The sequence below is a fragment of the Corvus moneduloides genome, chromosome 1 (assembly GCF_009650955.1).
Source record: "Corvus moneduloides isolate bCorMon1 chromosome 1, bCorMon1.pri, whole genome shotgun sequence".
Classification (NCBI taxonomy): Eukaryota; Metazoa; Chordata; class Aves; order Passeriformes; family Corvidae; genus Corvus; species Corvus moneduloides.
The window spans coordinates 49212624-49236100 of NC_045476.1; the positions used below are offsets into that span (position 1 = coordinate 49212624).

The 23477-nt window shown below is 41.1% G+C and overlaps 1 protein-coding gene across 4 annotated transcripts; it reads right to left on the reverse strand.

Annotated features, from left to right (window-relative positions):
- Window positions 1–848: 848 nt before the first annotated feature.
- NFE2L3 (nuclear factor, erythroid 2 like 3) lies at window positions 849–22856 on the reverse strand. 4 transcript variants are annotated; one of them, XM_032109298.1, is made up of 4 exons: window positions 22653–22856; window positions 10439–10546; window positions 9503–9568; window positions 849–7105 (listed from the first exon to the last, which is right to left on the reverse strand). In XM_032109298.1, exons 1-4 carry the CDS (start codon window positions 22659–22661, stop codon window positions 5900–5902), a joined length of 1389 nt encoding a protein of 462 aa, XP_031965189.1. In that variant the 5' UTR covers window positions 22662–22856; the 3' UTR covers window positions 849–5899. The 4 variants fall into 4 exon arrangements, with proteins under 4 accessions (XP_031965189.1, XP_031965179.1, XP_031965205.1 ...); XM_032109288.1 differs by having other exon boundaries at window positions 9485–9568; window positions 22653–22852; XM_032109314.1 differs by lacking the exon at window positions 10439–10546 and having other exon boundaries at window positions 22653–22854.
- Window positions 22857–23477: the final 621 nt, after the last annotated feature.

A 23477-nucleotide genomic window follows, 5' to 3' on the forward strand; every position in this document is an offset into this window, starting at 1 on the left:
GGTGGGCTGCAACGGAAGCAGAACATGAAGACGCACAAACCTGCTTTACTTTCTTCTTTCCAACAGAATGACCAGATCATAAGGAATTTGCCTTCTTTCCTATAACTTAGATGTAGTTGATGGAAGTTTTTTCTTTCAGTTGCCAAGTCCACATTCATATACCATTTAAAAAAACAAAACTACTTCAAAGGGCAGTAATTATTTTTCTATTTGAGATGCTACTTCAGTAGTTTTGCAATAAGGTTTAAAATTTATTCAAGTGTATTTTCCATAATAAGGATGTTCTTATTTTGATCAGTTGGCAGTGGGGGAAGGCAGTGTATAGGGGGACAGCGCTGTGCAAGAATGAAGTTACTGGATATTTTAACGGCTTGAAAACCTGGTGTATTTAAATTTCCTTATGTTCTTTTCTCTTGGTATGGTCTTAAAGAGTTACGGCAAGTGACAGTCACAAAGTTCAGCAGTGAATGTGGTGAGAGAAGTCACAGTTTTGAGTCAGCCTGATACTGGAAGTTAGCAACTTCAAATAAAAACAGTATTGTGTGGTCAATTACTGGTCATCAATTTGTAGACAATGTATTCTTACTTGATATAAGTTGTGTTTTGTCACTAACAGACTTTGTTTTCCAAGTAAGGGTAACAGTATTTCTAAGTGCTAACAGTTGAGGATCAGGTTGTCCTTACTAGGTCCAGCTTTCCCCCAGTGAACACTGTGCAGCAAACTGAGGGAAGAAGGAAAAACAACATAACTGGTTGATAAACTGGTATGTGAGCCAAAGGACACCCAAAAATAGAGTGTATGACTTGTATTTATAAAGTGATGGTGAAAAGAGGAAAGAGGTCAGTAGTAGGGTTCTGGCCACTCAGACTTTATTTACAAAGAAAGCTGAATTTTACTCACTTCTGTTGTGCTGCAGGTGCTGAAAAGTATTTAGGAAGACGCAAACAATTGCTTTTAATACTGTAAAATGGACAGGACTTGAACTTTGTTATGTGTGGGAAAGAAGACTGTATTCTTTTAGTTTGATGGTGAATGTACATGATACCTTGGGGATGAAATCGTATCACTTCTGGGGAAGAGAACTCAAGCCCCAGAAATGGATCTGAATTTTCAAACAGTTGTCAGCCGAGTTTGTTTTGGCAGCTTGACCTCACTGGTAGAGGATAAATTGCTGGGAACATATTGGGGCTGTACATTCCCTGTAGGTTTAGTGTTTCTGTTTTTGAAGCAGTGTGTGATGCAAGTGAAACCCCATAGTACTGCTGTTAGTTCTTTTCCACGTAAGGGAGATGGCTGTTTCTCTTCAGCCATGTTTATTCAGCCATCCATTCAGTGGATCTAGGAATGTATAGCAGTGTTATATGGAAGGGTTTACCTGGGTAATAATGATCCATTTTTCCAGAAGTACTGTCCCTTTTTAACAGTCGTGTTCTTGCTTTGCAGCTACTGTTGGTTTGTGTTGCACAGAAATTTTGTCAGTTAACTCCAGTTAATGGAGCAAGAACTGGTTTGTTTATCAGCAGTAAAATTAACAGTGTAAAAATAGCTGTGTGACTTGCCTGACAGTGCTATGAACATACTAGGTCAACAGTGTTTGGGGACCTTGTAGTTAAAAACTAGCTTGCGTGACCTCCCATGCTGCTTCACTGTATGAGAAAGGGTGACTGGGGGAAAGTCCTAGAAAATTGCTGTTACCAGCACTCTTCTCCTTCCCCCCCCCTCCCCCCCCCCCATTTGTTTTGGCATTCTTGTATGAAAATGGGTGGCTTATGGACTTCATGGAGTTCTAGTAGCTGTGCAGCAGGTATCAAGTTGCAGTACTTTATGGGTACACTACAGTAATAAGATTTCACATGGTTACATCTGCCATCTCTATTTGGTTTACTTAATAAACAGTTTTTCACTACACTGTGGTGCTGAGTGTCTTGTTGCCTCATTTATAGGTCTCTGCCTCTTCTGTCCTCGAGATTCTTGTTAGAATAGAACTGTACTGACTCCCAGAGAATGAACAAATGTGTGTGTGCTTAGGGACAAAGACTGACAAGTTGATACTCATGAAGTTGCTTTGTTCTTTATTTTGTCATTGAAGTTTGTTCTTCTGGTTCCCCCATCTAAAACTAGATTGTAAGCTCTGGAGCAGGAACAGCCTTAGCTTGTAAGAAAGCCAAATCTACTGAATAAAACCTAAAACATGAATTTAAGCTGCACTTCAGTGCAGTGCTGTAGTGGTCATTCAAAGTGTCTGTAGTGTTTCAGCAGAGTGCTGTGTTCTGGGAGGGCTTGTTCACAGGATCTATGAGAGTGTTCAGCCTTATATTTCAAGAAAGATCCTATGGGTGTTGCAGTTTAATAAAGGACTTGGCTTGCGTTTGTTGCTGGTGGGTGTTCCTCCAGAACAGGTATGGATCTAAGAGCAGCCAGCAAGTAATGCTCCATAGTGCATGTTGCTGCCATCAGTAATGGGAATGTAGTATGTGTGCATGGTGATGTCCCCACCACCCAGTGTTTTTCCTTTATACTTAATCTTCCCTCACGTCTTGCAGATAACCTCTTATTTAACATAAAAATGTAGTTTACCACTGAAGTGTTACAGACTACTTAAAAGCTTTACCATGGGAACAGTATTTTAATGAACAGTCCCACTTCAGTCTTTGTTTTTTGTTGTCAACAGCTATGTTTACAATCATCAGTTTTGTGGTTTCCTAGCTATGTTTTTAAAAAGTGTTTTCATTCTAACTTCAGAGACTTATGTTTCAACATTGTAGTAGTAAGGTAGGACACAGCCATAATGGCTTTGTCACATCTGGCTCCAGAGTAGGTTTCATACCACGTGTCTTTTCACAGTAAAGTTCCTGGTTTGCATGCTTGGGATTTTGATTTTGTGAAAATCTTGATCTGTCAGTAATGATGCTAAGCCAGACTTCAGTCAGGTGTTACCCACATTTTACAACTATTTCAGTAACAACTTGTTTTTGATCAGTCCTGTTTACCTGGAAAGCTCAACTCTACAATGTCTCCATTTTGTATAGAGGTTGCAATTACAGACTAAGGCCAGTACATGAAGTGTATTAAAAGCTTCAGGCTGTCTAGCTGAATTGCACACATCATTTAATGACATGGAACTGTAAGGTATAGCCAAGACCAGGCAGTGTTTGTGGATTTTTTGTTTGCCTTTTGTTTTTGATTGTGTTTGGTATTTTTCTTTAAATACAGCCTAGTGGCAGAAAGGGAAGACACTGCAAGAGCTTTTAGGTGAAATACGAGAGTCTACTCCAACTCAGAACACGACATTGGTCTACCTACAGTTTTGTCCTGTGGGCAGGTAGCTGATGGTTTGAAAAAATGTACAGCCAGACCTAATGCTCATTGTATCATCAGTACTGCTGCAGTCCACCCAAAATTAGTATTTCAGCTATGAGATTTTTGTAGGGGTAGAGTTGCTTGTTGGGTTCTGAGGAATTGATCAACTTGATTACATCAAAACAACACATCAACAATTGATTACATCAACTTTATTTCTTTAAAGTTACTGAACAAAAATGACAGTTGAATTAGCTGAGGCATTTCATAATCCTTTACAATCTTCAAATTTACACATAATGGGGTTGGGGCTGATGTCTTAAATGGAACAGGTGGAGTAAGCTGCTTTCCGTTAGGATTGTGTTCTGAAAGGGTTACAGTATGCTTTATTTTTGGCATGTGCCAAAATTTAACCATGTAGCTGTTTCCCAGCTAGGTATATGCAATACTCCATTTGCAGCTGGCCTTACAAAAATCCACAGAGCTCACTTGCCACTGCTACTGAAGGAGTGGGCACCAAAAAGTTTAGGCTTTACTTTTTTTTTCCTCCCATGTGAGGCCCTAAAGGCCCAAGAAATACTTGGCTTTCTGGATTTCTCAGTTAATGAGCCTGATCCAGTATCTGTCAGAATTTATGCACATGGGCAGTGAAGTAGGGTTAAGGACCTGGTCCTGCAAAGGGTAAGCGCATGGACTTTAAAAATGCTTATTATGTCATTTAATTGATTATGACCATGCTGACTTAAATATGTACTTCCTTTTTCCCCTGCAACTAGAAATAAAGTTCACAATTCATCATATGTATCTGATACCTCTTGCATGTTTTGGTTGAAGTTTGTGATGTAGCTAGTAGACAAATCCTATGTGAATACCAGTTAGGATACATGTGTCTCTCGCGCGTAACCAACAGCAAGAAATTGCATGGCCTCAGTAATGAGACTTTTCTGCTATGAATTTACACTTACCAGCTTGAGGCTGTGCTGAAACCGATAACGAACACATGCACACATTTATTTAAAGAAATCTTTTAACAGAAAATGCTGAGCAAATTGTTCAAACAGGCTGATTTCATTATTGATAATTCAGTGCACTTGACACTATCTTAGTGCTCCCCTTTTAGAAAATGCCATTTGATAGTATCGGTTTTGCTACAGCTAAGTGCAAGCAGCCAGTGTGAGTTACATGCTAGTGGCTGTTCGTCTCTTCAGAAGGTATAATTTGGCATTTAAGCTTGTATTGCTTGTATGTGTAGTTCTTACGTGTTTGGTGCAAGTGATTTTTTTAACATACCTGAATGTAAATTTGCTCCATTGTCATCATGCCACGATCAATGAGAACTTTTTTAATACTGGCTTTATGTGTTTTAGTTATAAAACAAATAAGTATTTGTTGTTATTTAGACATTAATATTAGTAGTAATTTTCATAATAATATACCTCAACATTCCTTCCTTATCATTCATTATAGGCCTTTTAGGCCATCTCTTTTGCAGACCTTTTACAGGCTGTAAAACAGTAAAGGATAGGATGTTATAAGTTCATGAGTGAATAAAATTTCTCCTTTTTAATAGCACAAATGTCAAACCCAAAACTTCTTCATTTGGAGCACTATCAGAGTGTAACATCATAATTACAAGTATAGATAAACAGCAGTTTGGTTCAATTTAGTTTAAAGATTAGGTAAAATATTTATTTTAAAAAATTAAATCTGGAACATTAAAGATACCTTAAAAATACCAGTTAAAAAAGCCAAAGAGAAAAACTCAAGTACTTCTTGATGAAGGTATCAAAATGAGCGGAAAAGGGAAGGTACACAACTAAATGTGTAACAGTCACTAAGAAACAAAACAGGAACTCATTCACCATTGGTCATTTTCGTGGAAGAAAGCTGAGAATGATTCAATTGCAGAGGATGCAGGTAAGACAATATTGAATCAGACACAATTTTCAGCATCTATTTGCAGATTGACTGTATGAGTTGTAAAATTAAGTGGTAGATTATCTTTGCTTGGAGTTATGATGGTGAAAGTAGTGAGGAAAAATGCAGTACTGTCCCGGGTTGCTCTCCTCAAAGGAAAACTAGGAAAATCAGAGCCATTGTGAATAAATGCAAAGCATGCAGTTATCTCTCGAGACTATGTAAATCCACAGCGAATTTAAGTTGAAGATGCACTAAAACTATAATTTTTCTTTCAGTGCTAGAGAATAAAATAAGTTCATTTTCTGTATGAAGAGTCAAGTACACAAGACTAAAACATTTTTCGTGCACATGTAACATTGATCTAAAGTTGACTTATGCCAGGATGTTCTCCCCTCTGCCCCCATTACCAGTAACTACATTCTAGTTTTAACATAGGTCTATAAAGCTACACTGATGGTCTAGCTCCTTTAATTGTAACTAAAACTAAACAGATTTCCTCATCCAAAAGCCTCAGCTCATAGACTTTCTAACAGATCGCGGTTGGGTTTGGCAGACCCTTGAACATAGTGTTTGTCCTCAAGCGTAGTTGTTTCTGTTTGAACTGCTGTAATCACTGACCTTTAGTCTTCACACAAGCTTTCAGGCAAAATAAAGGTGATTTTGGTGATCTCAGTCATCTTATTTTTGTTTCTTCTCTTTTCTGTTACCTTGTTTCTGTTCAGATTTGACCAAGTGCTTGGGAATTATGAGAACACTACCATTGCTAGTGCAATGAATGACATACTGGTGTGGGTTAACAGGTCTGCCCTGGTCATCCCTCAATCTACTGAAAATGTCGTGGTACAAGTTGTTTAATTTTTGCTTTATCTGGTTGATTGATTTGCTACACTGGGAGTGCTCCTTTTTAAGGCTCTCCTTTTGTGTTTGGAGATTACACACATCTTCTTCCAAGTTAAGAATTGCATTCAGTTTGCGTTTACGACATTTTTGGGCAGCTACTTTGTTTTTTCCTCTTCGTCTGATGTCACGTAGAAGTGATACCTGAGTTTCTGTCAGCTGGTTCTTTGCTAGCAATGTGTTGAAAGAGTCGACGGACATGCTCACAATTTCATCGTCTGAAAACGGTATTCTCAGAGCTTTTGCACTACATTCATCTCTGCTCCGGTTTGTAGCAGTAGAATTATGGCACCTATCGTTTACTTTGTTTGATTTCTTCATCCACATCTGTTGATGAGGCTGTGGAGTGGATGCTGCTTGACTTGGCAGCTGAGTGTAAGTGTGATTATGAAGAAACTGTGGAAGCATGGTTTCTGTAGAACACTCTGTATCACCTGGATATTCCACAAGGCTGTGTTTAGTGTTTTCTTGGCAGTGGCCACCAACAGCTCCTAAGCCATGTGAAGGAGCAGATTTAACACTACTGCTGTACCCAACAGCATCTTCACAGCAGACTGAGTAAGAGGTGGTGCTGTGATTTGAATTCAAAGATAGTCCTGAATCTGAGCCAGGCTCTTCAAAGATCTGAGAAACTTCTATAGGACTAAAGCCTTCCTCCAAAGCCAAAGACATGAGTTTAATTTCATCAAAATTATCATCATGGGCTGTTAGATTTCTAAGGTCAGCAGCTGAGAACAGCCCTGTCAAATTTGACCCATGAAATAGTGATTCTGGATTTGTGGTATCAGAGCTTGATTGAGGAAAAAACTCTTGCCTTTGTAAGTGTCTTGGTTTTGATTGAGTGGGGTAGTCTGTTCTTAGTAGCATTGCATCAGGAGGACTCAAACTGTTGTGAAATGTCTGGGTCAAATTTATATTGTGGTGTGAGGGTGATGGGTCTTGACCTCTACTAGAAGTAGCAACTTGTGGATCTTCCAGTAAGTTCACCTAAAAGATGAAGGGGGAAAAAAATGGAATCTTTCACAAAATGAATGCTTCTACAGCCCTCACCTACACAGTCATGATCAATTTGTTCTTTAATATTCCACTATTTGATTCTATTAAAGCCAAATTTTTGTATGTTAAACTCTTAGCTATTTGGAATGCTGTTTCCCATCTGTACAAAGCATAATCTGTATTGGCATATGGCAAAAGGAAGCAGGAAGGGTGCAGTAGAAAAGTGACTGAAGGAATGGGAGAAGTACTTGCAAAGGACAGTGTGGGACTGATGAGGGTTGAGAGGTAAACATGGGACTGTTGCCACATGTACAAACTATAGCCTGTGTGTTCTGTCTGATCTGGTCTAAGAAAAAGGTCCTTCTAAGGGTTCATTACCCTTCCCTAGTAGTGGTATTGATGATTCAAGGGTGAGCTGGTTCAAGGTGCTAAAGAAAATGAACTTTTTAAAGAAGATAAATAGCTCATCTGCAGAAGTGAGGACAGTGGTGATGAAAAGAGGAGTGGAAGCCAGGAACATTAAGACTGTGCTGTCACAGTTTCACTGCTTATTTTACAATTTATCAAGTTTTTGGGGCTGTGAGGTGCCACATTTGGTTTAGTTCCACTTAACTGAGGTCTACTGAATCCAAAACTAAGCTGAACTTCTTTCTAATCAGTTTGGAGGTAACATCATCCCCCACCAAATCACATCTTTTGTGGATGTCTTGACTTTAAATTACTACTCAGGGTTTTTTTTACAAAACCAAAGCTGATACATGATCTGTCGGCCCTGATGTCCAAACAATAAACTGGACTGGTAATGCTGCAGTAGCACTAAGGCCCACCTTTTGTGGACCTGAGTTACAGTTGCTGGGTCTTAGAAGCACAAAGCCACTGTCCAAGATTATGTTGGGTGCTTGTTGACAAGCAGAGTAGTCAGAAAATAGATGGATACAAAGTACTTGAAAAGGTAAATACATCAAGTAAGAAGTGTATAGGATTCCTCCATAGTTGAGTGTCCTCACCGTGTCTCAGGAAAGGACTTTCTGATTGCATTCAGCAAACAGACTATGTAAAAAGCACTTTCCACAGGGAAGGAATGAAGTACCTAAGGACCAGAACATCTTAAGTTCTCTATTATGCTTACTGGGAGCTCAGGTAACAGAAGAAGGTCTTGCCTTATTTCTCCTAGGGAGTTGCCTTGTACTAGACCACCTGCAGTGGTCTCTAGTCTGAGATAGAGATGCTATTTTCAACTAATCCCTTAAAAAGAATGATTCTTAGCAGTCAGCTATTAAAAAATACCACTCGCTGTAAAGACTTGATACTTGGAAGAAACAATCAATCCATATTCAACAGATAGATTGTCACAAGATGGCAGTGCATTAATAATGTTAAATAAAATATGCAACTGTGTTTTGTAATAGCTGCATAAAGGCTACAGCCAAATTCCTTTCAAATTATGAGGAGGATGGAGAAAATTAAACTGATGAACTTCTACATCTGGTTAGTGTGCAATCCATTTCCAGAGCTGAACAGAAGAGGAGGCTAATTTGTGGGCTAGAAGGTACTATCCAACCTAGAGATTCCCAAAACTACATAAGCATGAAGTTACATGGAAAACACTAATAACCCTGGAAGAGGATCCTATGATGGGAAGTATATGTAAGATACCCTTGAAGTATTGCAGAAAAGGAATGTAGGAAGTAGCTTCCTGGTCAATGGTTGCACCTATGAACTGTGGGAGAAGAAGGAGACTTCAATTAAGATAACAACTGTTTTTTGTGAAGATAGGCACACAGAAAGTAAAATACAGTATCAGAGGGCTACAAGATTTTTAAAAAACCCAAAAAACCAAAACACTAAATGGGTTTACTGCTAATGCTGACTGACCTGATTTGCAGTGAAGATGGATCTGTTCTTCTTGAGAGTAGTAACCTTGTAAGCACTTGACCCAATATTTATGACAACTGTAATCTTTCACAAATGCTCAATAGCTGCTACTGTATAATAAATCGGTGTTGCTCTAGAGAAACACAGCTGCTGCATAAATACAAATTGGCATTAGGTTTCAGAAAGGCAACTATTAGTTGAACTGAGTTGTCCAGTAGCTCCATCCAGCTTTGAACACCAGATCACAGTGAAGACACAGCTCTTACACCAGACAAGTTGCTGGGGAAAATTTCTCAAGTAGAGCCAATGAGAGCTGCAGTACAAGGTGGATAGTAGCATCTTTAGCATCCTCAGGTAAGTTTTACTTCATTGATTTGCTAATATATTCCCAGAGTGGGTGGGGACGGCTGTGGTTATTTGATCAGAGTAAGTCATTACCCAGTAATTGCTGACTGTATTCCAATCTACTGGCAATACCTGTATTTTCTCATTTACCTCTAGCATGTTTCCCACCTGCGATGACAGAAGCTGTAAATAGCCCTCTAAGGAGAGAAGGGAATCTCCATGGTTGCAGTTGCTCTGTGACAAAAGAAAAGAGAAACGTGTTGTAAAGCACAGTTATTTTATGTAAAAGGAGGTAAAAAGCAAAGTCTGAGAGGAAAAAGAGCACAGTGCAGTACTGCTGCTGACCCCATCATCAAGTCTTCATCCTGATGGGAGATGACACACTGCTAGAACGAGCAGAACAGCTCCATGGCCTGAGCAACCCTGCTCTGCCCACAACAGCAGAACTGGGCTTTCCTCTGAAGCTGCACCTCCCCACCAGTGCGGAAAAATCAGGTAATTTTTCAAAGCCAAGTTCTCAGGGGAGTGGCCAACAGAGAGGCTGTCAAGACACCTGGATCAGATGTTCTCAGCTCCCACACGGTCTCAAGAAAATTGAGTGCCCTTTTCATTGTAGCTCTCAGAGAGAATAAAACTGAACAGTCCAGGGTCCCAAATATAATTCTGAGCATCAAGCTTAAATAAATGGTGAGAACAGTATAATTTAGCATCCATGTCTCTAGTGTTTGTAGGCAAAAACATCCTTGCCCACAAGCACAACACTTTCACAATGGAGAAAATAAACCCAAATTGAAAAACGGTTAGTTGCAAGTGTTTTCTGTAAACCTGAGAGTATTTCAACTACACAAAAAATAGTGGGGGATTGAGGGAAGGAGGCAATTTTCAAAAAGGTGTACAAGAGCATCATTCACAAAGTATTGTCTGAAGTGACCATTCCTTTCCTGCCCTGGCAGGGGACACTTCAAATTAAAAGAGGAAATAAATTATTCCTTTCAAAACCTTTCACTCCATTGCTTTTCACTACTTTTTATCTTAGTGATAAGTTCTATATCTTCCCTCACTTCCTCTTCAGTTTTCCCTGCTTCCCTTTTTTTCACCATTTACTTGATTTATGTTTTTCTCCTCCTCCTCCCCTTGCAGTTCCAGCTGATCCTCTCCTTGATGTGGACAGCAGTCATCCAAAGGTCCCTGACATGCTTTCAGGTCAACATCCTGAAGACAAATAAAACAGTTCTATTACACAGCATGCTGTCAGAATTAATCTTTAAAATGCACTTTTTTGCTACAGCGATAGCATTCCAAATAAAATATGCACTGAACAGGTCATGTGGATGGACTGTGTAGGCTTTGGGGGCAGAATGAGACCAGTGTCAGTTCAGGGGGGCAGCCCCTACCTCCTGTTCTGGTGCCCAGGCACTGAACCTGTCTGCAGTAGAAATGGACACTGGAAACAAATTCTTCTAAACCAGACAAAGAACCACGATGTGATTTCATGAAAAGTTTGGGCTATCAGTGTCTTTTGAGGTAGTTTCACAACAGCATATCCAAGCCAGATAGATACTCAATGATGGAGTATTAAAATAGGCAATTATATATGGCCAGTTAGCAAAATCCCATGCTTACCTGTATTGTAATAGCAACTCTGTTTCCCATCACTTCCATGTAGACATTACCCATTCTCATTTATCCAAATGATGGAGTTTTTTAATCTCCAGTTATGAAATGGTTCACATTTAGGGGCCTCAGAAGCAATTTTCAGTTTTTATTTTATCTATAGTCATATCATCAGACTTCTTAATTGTTTATTATATAGGGCTGGAGTATTGCTAAAGTAAGAAGTAATCAGTGCTAATTTATATTTTTTAAAAGTGTGTGTTTATATTTTAAAAAAACTTCGATATTTCAGCTTTTACAGGGCAAGTCTGTGTTATTGAAATGCAAACTCAGTGGAATGGCAGCCAGAAAACCAAGTAGCCACTCTGCATTATTTCCATATATCCCCAGCAAAACGTTATGGCAAGTTTTTAACAGCAGCAAACATAATGAGATAGTGTGCAGTTCTAAAATTCTCAGCAAACAATTTACTTTACAGGTTTGTTAAGAAACCATAAACTATATAAAACCTGCAGTTATAATAGTCATCAAAACATATAAAAGTATTTATATTGTTCCTTCATACAAAACACATTAAAAAGTAAATGTAAAAAGTTTAAAAGCAGGACCCTGGAGTAAAATTAAATATAATCTTAAAATAAATGAATATTATTTTCAATTTTGTACATTCTATTTAAATATTTAAAAATGTGAAAACTAATTTTATTTTAAACTAATTTTGTTTGTTGGCTTTCAGTTTTTCTGTACTTTCTTTTCAAGACTGAAAGAGAACTTGAGCTTTATAAACAGCCATTTGTGAAAAACAAATAGATCTACAGGGCACTCATGTGTCACTCTGATGTAAGAGTGAAGAGTTTCCTTCAATGATGCCTAACACAGTTTCTAGTCATTAGAAATGATATTCCAGAACATTATGTCTTCTTTGTCAGCTACAGTTGGAAATGACCAGATGATTTTTTTTATTGCCAAATATGAGAAAACAAATTTACTTGCCTAAAACCATACATGCACACATACAAAACAACAATACCAACAAAACAAACCTCCTAACCAACAGTTTTCTTTATATAGTTGAACAGGAGGAGAGGAAATTTAGTATACAAGACACTGAGGACATGGTAAGTAACTACCTGCAAACACTTAAATGAGTCCAATGGAGCAGATCACAGGCATGAAGTTAGTCCCATACTTATGTGCTTGCAAGATCACAGCTAGTCTTTAATTTTACAGAAAACCAACCTAATACTTGTCCAATTAATGTGACCTGCTGATCATTCTAATTAATAAAATTCATGATCATCAAAAGTGAATAAGAAGTCAAGGAAAACTGCTATTAAAGACCTTAAGCAGCTCCTCTGGAGCCAAGTGGCCTGGAAAGCTGCTACTGTGGCAGAGCATTCAGCTCCTGGATAACACAGCAAATTCATTACTCTACTGGCTGCAGAAGAGGCAAATGCAGGAAATAGTTAGAAATGCGGTATCTATAATGTGATGTCTCAAAAAACCAACTGCAAGCACTGGGTTTGAATACAAAAGGTGTATGAGTCACAACTTGATTCTTCCTTTTAAAATTTCCAGGGAAAAGAAAAGCTCAGGGTAACTTTGCTAAGAACCCATGGTGTGTCCTACAGATCATTCAAAATCCTCACAGTTCAACTTGCTTACAGTGGAAATCTGACTGCAGATGATGCTGGTCTTCTAAAGTCTGCAATGGAGATGGTCCCTCCCCAAACCACTGTGAGGAGAACTGAATTTCTAATGTACCTGATAGGACATCTCCTTTCTGAAAGGGAAACTAAATGCTCCTGAAGCTCATAGAAATTTCTGAAAACTGTTGTGGATTTAATTTCCCCAGGATGTCAAAGATAACTGAATTTTCAGGTCTTTTCTTATTACTATATAAAACTGTTGACTGTTAAGGAGAAGGGGAATATTTCTAACTACAAATTTTGGAACTTATCCGGAGTCTGCATTCATTTTTATACATCTTTTAAGAAAAAAAAAAAGTCTGACTATTTTCTCTACTCTGCCATAGATGGTGTCTACCCTTAGTTTCCAGGCTGAGAGCACCAACCGCACTACAGGATCACAAACCATTTTGCCTAAAGGACTCTTTGGCTTAAGCACAGAATGGAGGTCAGAATCTCCCTCTGATCTTTGCAGAGAGCTCCTGCTGATGTGAATGGAGCAGAGGTGCCAGTGTGGAAGGGAGTGAAGCAGGGTCACACATTTGCAGTCATGGCCATTCCCTGGAGCTTACCAAAGGGAATGTGTCAGCTCTTCTGAGCGAGCTCAATAATGCTGCACTGTGTGGCTCTGAAGATTAGTCTTACTAACACCATTTCTCCCTCTGGCAGATGATATTAAAATATACTCATGGCTGCTCACAGCGATTATTACTGCAAAAAGTTATCCATCCTTTGAAAAAACCTATTTCCACCACTACCAGAACAGTTTCTGAAGGATCCTGGCCCTATAGCCAGCTTTTCACAACAGTGGTGGTATAGATACAGCACATATAAGATATTTCACATCACCAATTTTTACCTATGGGATCATTTCAGCGAGACCCTCTACACAGAAATCAACCAGAACCTTTTCACCTTTGTTTCTCTGTTTTGGCTTTTCATAAAAATCCCCTGGATTACTGATAAAGGCTTATGCTCTGACACTACAGCATCAGCTTGTTAGTCTTCCTCAGTGATAAAGAATGGCTGAACAGCACAGCTCAACAACAGAACGCTTTCTTCCAGGCCTGCTGTATCACTTGGGATTGACTGCTGGACTACTGCTACAGGGAGAATAGGAGGGGTGTCTCCCCGAGAAACAGCCACACTGTGTTTTTGAATAAGGCATTTCCTTAAAGATACCTTAATTTTACAGACTAAATGTACATCTAATGACAAAAGCTTTATTACAGAGTCTGGATATTAATCTAATGACAAGAGGGATTAGGTGTAGATAGTATTTACTGTACTGCCACACTCACTATTTCTGTCCTTCCTGTTCCTTGTTTTGCAACAAGGGTAACAGAATAAACACTAATTAAGTCATAGTGATACCACTATGAGTCCAAGAAATTGGGACAGCATGTGGTTGTCTCTGTATAGAGAAAAAGACTTGATTTTTGCTGATTGTAGAAGACTTAATAATACCACCAAACCCATCTACTGCTGCAGCCTTTCCACTTCTACCACTGGAGGGTGTGGAAGTTCATGCCTCCAACAGCAGACTGTTCCCAAAAGGTAAAACTGCAACCCTACTGGAGGGCAACCTTCGATTTGCATTTGGAAGGACTCCTGTGCAAGCACAAAGCCAGAGAGTTACACTAAAATTCTCCATAAAATAATAATAAAAAATATAAAATCCCATGCATCTTAAATTCTCATCTTGCTTCTGCCACTTACTAGTTTCAGTTGCATTAAAGAACACAGCCTGAGACGGAGTCTGATTTACCAAATTATCCACCAGCCTTGTATGTGGAGGGCTGGGCTCTAACCACGCACCTGCCCCTTCCCTGCGGTACAGCTTACCACAGGTCAGCTACAGGCTTCAGTTTGTCAGTCTTTGGAATACAAAAAATAGTAGTTTATGTCAAAACTGCTACTTAAGGAGGGTCAAGAATCAATGTGGAAGTGAGAGAAGGTATGGTTTTGTGGGTGGCCTGGCCTACACTTAATTGGAAGCATGCTGCCTGCTCTGGCAGGTTTCCAGAGTTTCTTACTCTATGTTAAAAATAGAGCTTTCAGTTTCCAAATAAGTAAATCAGAGTATTGATCTCAGCATGAACTGGGTGTACTGTACCAAACCACCCCTCCACATACCTCCTCCCCTTGCTTCCTACACCCATGTCTTATCTACTGTCCTTAAAAGAAAGTATAGGGAGCAGAACCTGTAATGACACCAAAATACAAACAGGTCTACTGCGGTGTATTGGGTGGGTAAACAAGCTCTCTCTGAAGGAGCAGCTGAAAGCATAATCGAGCTGTTTTCAGCTATTGATCTGTGTGCAGTTGGCACACAGGACTAAACCTACACAACCCAGGGCTACAAGTACCAGAAATACTTGAACTGTCTCTGGAGTAACAGAAAGGTCTTGCTGGAAGAGAGCAGAGCAGACAGGGTGGTTTGGCTGGGTGCACAGACAGCACTGAGAGGCAGGGGACACCTGCCCCTGGAAAGCTCTTTCACTGCAGTCAAGACTCAGAGTTATCACTACAAATATCCCAGCGCTGGAACAAAGGTACATGACCACAATTATTTGCAAAAAAACTTTTTTTTTGGTGCTGATTACTCATGTATCTTGTTCATGTGCTATCTTCTAATTACTCCACATTATGTTCTCTTTATTTTACTTGTTAAGTTTTAAACTGCTCCATTGATGTCATTAACCTTTGAGATGGTTTTCTACAAACTTTTGTCCCTTCACCATTACTAACTGCACTTCTCTGTAGAACTACCTCTCTCCTTGTTATTACCTGAAAAGATGTGGCACTGGCCTGGTGCTCTTCGCCACATATTGAATAATTAAGTAGCATTTCCAGAATAGAATCACAGAATGGTTTGTGTTGGAATGATCCTTAAAGTTTGCACAATGCCAGCAGAAGTTAAGCAAAACAGCTCCTAGTAACATAACCAGTAGTTTCACTTTACTACTTGGTAGGATCAAATACAATTAATAACTAAATATAATGATGCATAGCTGATATCATTCAGCTCTAAGTTTAGTGGTCTTGCTCTTTGCCTGTGTACTTTAAATATGTAATGATAATCTTACAAACTGCTATCTACTTAGTAGATAAGAAAAAAAGAAAAAAAAAGTATTTCTTGCTGTTTCTCTATATTCATAATGAGCCCTAAAATATCCTGAGAACACCAGAACAGAAGAGTACTTCATGCAGCCAGGGTTAAGGACGTGTGGAGGGTGGAATGGTAGATGGGAACACCAAATATCAAAGTAACTTTTATGTTATATATGGCTAGGCTTAAAAATTACAATAAACCATGCTAGCTAAGCAATGCTACTGAGTAAATCAAGTGGTTCATAGATGTGACTCCAAATGCAGCACCTGTCAAACATTTATGACGTTTCTACTCTAAATCCTAATAATGCCACCTGGACTGCAACCAAGCATTCCCTGTGAGAGCCCTCCCGTGTGCTGCAGGGAGATGGTAGCACCTCTAACCACATGCATTTCAGGGCTTTAGACAGCATGGGCCAGCTGTGTCAGCTATTACAAAACACACATACTCTGGGCACTCTGTTCCAACACAAAATTAACACCAACCTACTGCCCAGATGGAGGCAGAGACAGGTAAAAATTGAAGACACAGAGACTGATAGTGTTGTCACTGATTTCAATTAAAACATCAGTTTTCATGCTGAAAACAGCTCAATATCCTCTTCAAAATGAGATTTTAAAACCACTTCTAACATACACACCAAACAGGTGCACACTCCAGCCATTTGGTCCTGTACAGATGTTTTCCACCAAAAACTGATTTCATTGTAATGACAGACAACAAAGAGAATAAAAATTTTCAGGTCCCCTCAAAGCTGCTAAATAGAGCTTAAAGACTAAGCAGCAAAGTAGATAAAAGAACGCAAAAGTGGACACACAGGATGCTAAATGTAGCTGGAACCAGTGGATAAACCGATAATGAGGAATACAGTGGCTTTTGTGGCAAAGCCATGTAACAAGAAGCAACAGCGCATGCCCTAAGACAAGTTCAAGGCAAGGTCATCTGTCACACTGGGAGCACTCAGTGAGTATGACCACCAGAGACCCCTTCAGACAACCCTCTAGGACCATAAAAGGACTTCCAGTAAGAGGCAGATGCATGCAAATCAGTTCTAGGAAAAGTGATGTTTCTGTATTATCTAGGAACTACACTGTACTGAGTATCTCTGGTCATGATGGAATAAATACCTTGTTGTAAAGCTTCACACACACCCAATTAGAGGAGATATCCCCGGGTGTGTTCAGCGTACTGAGAGTTAAAGAATGCCTGCTGTCTAATACTTCAAATTGTGTTAGAAAGTTTCTTTTCCAGCCAATTTTGGTATCAGTAAAGTATGCAATATCCCTGACAGTAAATGTGATTAAGGTAATTAAATTTATTCAGTCACTCTTTCAGACAGAGCACAGTAAAAAAACCCAAACCAAACCCAATGCGTGCCCTCCCGCCACCCCCCTCCAAAAAAAAAAACCCAAAACCAACCCCAAACCCAAAACCTCTTTATATGCCTCTGGTGCCCCAAGATACTTTCTTTTGTGGTCAGTGAACTACCTGACATCAGGGCTCTGTAAGTTCTCCCTCCCTTCCTGCTCTACCTTTACCCTAGATTGGTTGTATATCGTCATTGGTATGATGTAGTCACTACTCAATAAACATAAAATTACTCAGGGACCACCCTTTCAGATAAAACTTTGTACACAATTTGATTCCAGATGTCCTCCTTTTGAGTCCTCCAAGGCAAACATACTTTCTCAGGCATCCAACTCCCAGCTTTCCCAAGCTACCAGCCTCTTTGCAACACCAAATGTCTTCCAAGTCACAACTCTGAATAGGGAGCATGGCTAAAAGCCAGTCTTGACACTTTGGCTCCTCTAGAATTTGAGTATCTTCACCTTCCCTCTGACACTGTATGTAATTCCTCTTCTATTTTCCACATTTACCACACTCTAATTCTTCCTTCTTTATGCCTGATATTCCCCTCATCTACTTTCACATGCACTTTTCATGCACCCCCAGCACTGGGAACACATTGGCCACTCTCTAGAGAGCAGGAAAATGCTGGTTCAAGTCAGTCCTACACCACAACTCTAACTTCCTCTAACACCCTCTCTGAATGAATTTGGCTTTTTCAAACCCTTTCAAGACTAAGTTTGAGGTTCTTCTCTTATCCCACCTCTTTCTGGAACACCATGAGGTCCTTCCCCCACCTCCTTACTACATAGGTGAATTCTGGCCAACAGGTAAAGGCCATCCACAAACAGGGGCCCAGCCCATTTATCTATTTGCAGATGTCCCTCCACAGCAATATTGCCATGTCCTACTGCTCAATGAATTCAAAAAGAAAAAAAGAAAAGAATAATTTGAAATATGTTCTGTAAGTTAAGCACACAGCTTCAGTGGGAAGCTCTCAAATGAACTAGGGAAAAGCCTTCAGAGAAAAACCTTAAGAGAAAAGCCTACCTGGTTCATACTTAATTTTCACTTGCCAAACTTTGACGTTCACCAAGAAAAAAAATTTAAAAAGAAAAAATCCGTAACTCGAATTATTCTCACTCAATAAAAACACTTCAAGCGGTGCTCAAAGTCTGGGATGGATTCCCCCCTTCCAGTGCTTTAATACCATGAAACTCTGCCTCTGACAGGGTTCAAAGAAGTGTGCTTGTATGAGATTTTACATAACCTGACTCAAACTGCCCTTTCTAAACAGTAACATAGAGACAACAGTACAAACAATACAAATTATACACTGTGCATCTTCTTCCTTAAATGTTGTAATTCATAAACAACAGTAATATTATGCTGCCAATTATTACTTAGAGCAGGTCTTTAATCGAGTGCAGAAATTCAGCTCTTGGAAAGGGCCTCAAAGATCTGTTGAAAGAATGCAGTGCATTCAGATATAACAAACCTACTTGACGTGTAGGAGCAGAACCCTCCTTCTCTGTCTCACCCCAAGCTGGAGCTTGTTTCACATGCAGTGCAATGACCCAGCACAGCAACTCCTGCCCTCATTCAGGCACTGCCTCTTCTGCTGGCATGGGCAGCATCAGTGCCTGGGGTTCACGGGATTTAGAATGAACATTTTTACTGTAAAACTAACATAGAGAAAAAGTAGAAGAGCTACACAGTCCATCCATTTTTCCATGTATATTCTGTAAAAGATAAAGAACCCACTGAGTTTTTAAACTCCCTTTCTTCAAATGTCTACATACATACATAAACATATACTTACACACATTAGAAATACTGATACACAGAAAGGGAAAAGAGAATCGCTGGATCAATTACAGCAGTTCTGAACCCTTGCAAGACCTTCAGCTAAGACACTGTTGAATGACAAGCTTCTTGAGACTTTCCCTGTTTGGGAATATTAGTACTACACACATAGGACTGATGCATCTTGCGGCACTGAGGCCTCCCGTTTCCCCACACACAGTTTTTAAGGTACTTTGGAAAATGTGTCTCATCCATTTTTCATATGGACTTAGGGCTCAGTGTAAGAGCTTTCAGAAGTGTTGTTGAGGCAGTATTACACTGAGAAGCCCAAGGAAAATGCAGCTGGCAGAGTGGGGCATGGAATGTAACCCAAGTTAGGCACCTGTAGAATGGCTTCTCTCTTTTCCCCACCAATGTAAGACCTACACCCAGTGTCAGCGACATGTCTTCCCCGCTGCCCCCCCCCTTTTTTTTTTCTTTTTCTGTGCTTAAAACTTCAAAATGTATACAGCCACACAGTGCCTCTAAATTTCACTAAATTTCAGTTTAGTTTTAGTTTTCCTTACAATAAGCTATTTCCTTGAGCAATCCAACAATAATTTACAAGCACATTGGGGAAAAATAAGCAGATATACCCAACTTTACCTGTGTGAGTAACTCAATGGGACTTACTTGTGTGAGTAGGTTTGAGTAGGACAAAAAAAGTTAGGTACCCTGTTTTCAATAGGGGGATGTCAGCATTCAAACAAGTGCTGACTATTAAGGAGTAAGTGGTGCTCCCATTATAAATCCTTAAAAAAAAAATCCAAACAAAACCAACCAGGACTGCAGTCTCTTTTTTTCAGCAAACTGTGAAGAGAAAGACTAGGTGCAGCACTACACTGTTGGATCTGGGGAAAAAAAAGTAGCATGAGAAATAATCACCCCAAAGAAAAGACCTGGTTCACTCTTAGGTGGCTTTTTATCTGTTTCCTTAGCAAACATGCCCACAGGAGCCTGGACTCTTAGTCTCCGGTGTTCTGCAAAGAGGTAGGGCCTGAATCATCACCTTTCATAACTACAGAAGTGAATCCATTTCCTTGCATGAACTAATGCATGTTTTTCCAGTTACCCAAAGTAATTGTTTATTGCTTTTTTACTTATTTTCCTCTAAACTCATGGTTCTCAGGGAGGAATCCTGGTACCTTAATCTCAAACATCCCTGAGAACGAAACCTACAAGCTTGGATTCTGTAGCTGCCCCAGATCAGAACAGTGCAGAGGCATTAAACTAATACCCTAAGCCATTAGGGCACATCTACCAGTAGCCTGCTTTGACCTTCTGTAGGGGATGCAGAACAGGGTAGTATGGACAGTTCAGCACTTGGAACAAAACCCCTCTTTTTAATGTAGTCTCTGCAGTGGTACAAACACTTTCGTCCCAGGTCCTGTTACACACATCCATCTAAGAAAATGAGTAGCAAGACACTGGGATAATATGATTATTTTCTCCATTAAAGGGTGTATTTCAGAGGAAATACATTTTGTTATTTTTATTACTAAGGCAGTAAGATATTGTGGGGTTTACATTTCATGAGCAAGCCTATGTTTGATTACAGAAATTAACAGCATGAAATAGTTTGCGGGGAATATAGTGAATATGAAGGTTAGGGATGATCCCAGACTGCTGGGCAACAAGGTGAGTGTAGGAACCCACCTGCTCACTTTACTCCTTATCAAAACCAAAGTGCTCAGGCTGTTCTAACACTTCACTTCATCTTAGCACAGGACAGAAAAATAGGCAAACCCCTGCAGTTTCGCATGCTCCAACAGCATGCTTTGGCCACTGAATTAATTTTCTTTTTCATCTGCAGTTGTCTTCACGAGCAGTTTTAAGTACCAGATCTCAAAGGACGAGGACCAACAGCTTGCATTGTGTTGCCAGCAACGTTCTCAGCAGGGACCAGAGTCCAATGAATAAAATGAATCCAGGGATGGATAAATCCAGCTGTAAACTTTTCGTGATGTAACACAATACCAGGCAGAAAAAACCCAAATACTTCCACCTGTTTACATAGACTTCTTGTCCTGATCTAGCGTGGATAAGAGAAATGCAAAAATTAGCTCAAATCTATTCTTACAAAAGGCAAGTTGAACGTTATAAATCAGCTGAACCACTCTGCAATCATTATACTATTACAATAACATTTTGACAGCATACGTAGACTCAGTCAAACCTACCAAAGGCCACCTTTAAAACAAAGATCTACTTTTTGATCTGAGTTTCATGTTTTGGAGCTGCCATGCGCTTCAAAAGAAGTCTGGTGGAGGAGACATGGGGGTTTCCACATAGATGTCCCTTTACATTTTATTTCAAGAATTGAACAAATGCCTTGTCTTGCTCCTATCATTATTTCACTTAAATGCATTGTGCTTAAGAGAGAGGCCCAGACCTACATTTAGCAAAGAAATGAATCATCTTCTCTCCACATAAAAGAGTCATCTCTTACAGTCAGGGTGTTGAAACTAGTTTTGCAACTACTTTACAGAAATAACCAAGTTAACACAAGGGGAAATTGGGGAGAAGAAAAAAAAATTAAAATAAAATTTAAAAATAAAAATAAAATCTACCATGCATGACAAATTTAACAATTACCATTTGATGCTGGTCCATTAAATCATAATAAGAACCAGCTATCCACAATTGTTCAAAACCAACTTGAAAAATGTTGGTAGTTCAACTTGATATTTCAAAATGTACTGAACATCAGAGTCACAAGCCCACCATCTTGGCATTCCTGTATCTTTTGTATCCACGAAGCGCACCACAAAAGCCCCAGATCATAAACTACGCACGAAACAATGAAACTCTATTCTCAACAGCAATTTAACTGAGAAAACCGGCGCCGCAGCTGAGTGGCTTGGCTAATGTTGGAGCTACAGCTGTGCACAACTCTTCAGCTCTGTGCAGGACGAGGGCAGGAGTGGGTGCAAGGAGACAGAAGCGCAGCACGGACCGCATGAGGCGCGAATAACCAGGGAAATGGGTCAGCACTGCTTGGTGCTTACTATCTCACGGGGAGTTTTCAAACTGCCGCGCTGATAACGGACGGCAGATAAGGGAGCCCAGAGGATAGCCTTGGCACAGTAAGATCCTCTACACGTAAGAAATGTTCCTGACAAGTGTAGTTACCGGACTACGACATACACGTGCCCTGCGCCCAGGTGAGGGGCGCACTGTGTGATGTACTATGGAGAAGCTGCATTTCTGCAGCGGCGGGATATTCTTGAGAAGCCTGTGTGCCCACATAAAGAAAACAGAAGCGATGCCGGAGGAAATGCCAAGCAGAATCGTCCGTCCTGGCCGTACAACTCTGCCTGGCAGGTGACAGCGGCTCTGGGGCCCGGCGTGTGCCCGGGCCAGGGCAGCTCTGCGGGGCTGACCTCGCTCCGGTGCACGGAGACTCCGCGGGTCGCTCCGTTAGCAGAGGCTGCCCCGCAGCCCGGCCCCGCCGCTCGGTGCTTTGGCTCCCGCCGCCCGGGACGCGGGCAGGGCACGGGCCAGCCCCGCACACCGCCGAAGGTGTGTGTCCCCCCTCGCTTATATTTTTCTTTTTTTTTTCCCTTGTGGGACAGTGCCTGGCTCAGAAAAGCGTCCTCCTCCACGTCTCCACCGCTCGCCCCCCACGAACACCCCAGACCGCCCGCCCCGGTGCGCGCCCTCCCCGCTCGGCCGAGGCGGCTGCGGGGGCCGCCCGCGCCTCCCTTACCTCCGCCATGGGGCAGCCGCCTCCGCCAGGGCCGCCGCCGCCTCATCCTCCTCCCGCGGCGGGGCGGGGGACGGCTCCACCAGGGCGGGGCGGGGCCGGGGGAGCGGGCCCGCGGGGCTCGGTGCCCCATGACTGCCCGGGGCAGGCCGTCGGGAGGTGCGTGTGCTCCGGGGGACGCGGACCGCAGCCCCAGCCCCGCAGCCACAAGCCCGCCCCCCGCTGCTCTCGCCGCCGCACCGGCCCTGCCCGCGGACGGGAGGCGGCGCCGGGGCGGGACGGGGACACCGCGGCCCCACCTGGGGCCTGGGGGGTCAGTGTGCCGGGGGCAGGAGCAGCATGCGGTTGCTGCAGCAAGCTGGAAATAAAGGAGACGAGTTACATGGGACAGTAGCCGGAAGGAAAAAAAAAAAAGTAAAAAGCAAAGAGATTCTCCACAAGCCCCGGTCAATAGAATCCCCAAATAAAAATACAGGATGGAGGTACAGGTTTTAACTACAATCAACCTGCTCCCTAAGTATCTCTTCAGTGGCTTCTCTTTCCCACCTATTGGACTGCATTTTCCTCGGCACATCTACTCAGCACTACAGGAACTTGCTCTCGCACATGGTAGAAATATATTTTCCAGCTGTGTGCTCTCTGTCCTCTGAAAAGGTCTCTTATCTCTTCTCATCACTTCTACTTATCTGAGTGTTTCAGACTTGTTTTGGCATTTGCAAGGCGTTAGGCTCTTCGGGCAGACGCTGAAATTGTCACTTCCCCAGTGATGACTCTGTGTGTAACCGGTGCAGTTTCTCAATTTCACTGTTATCACAGAGGACATTTCCC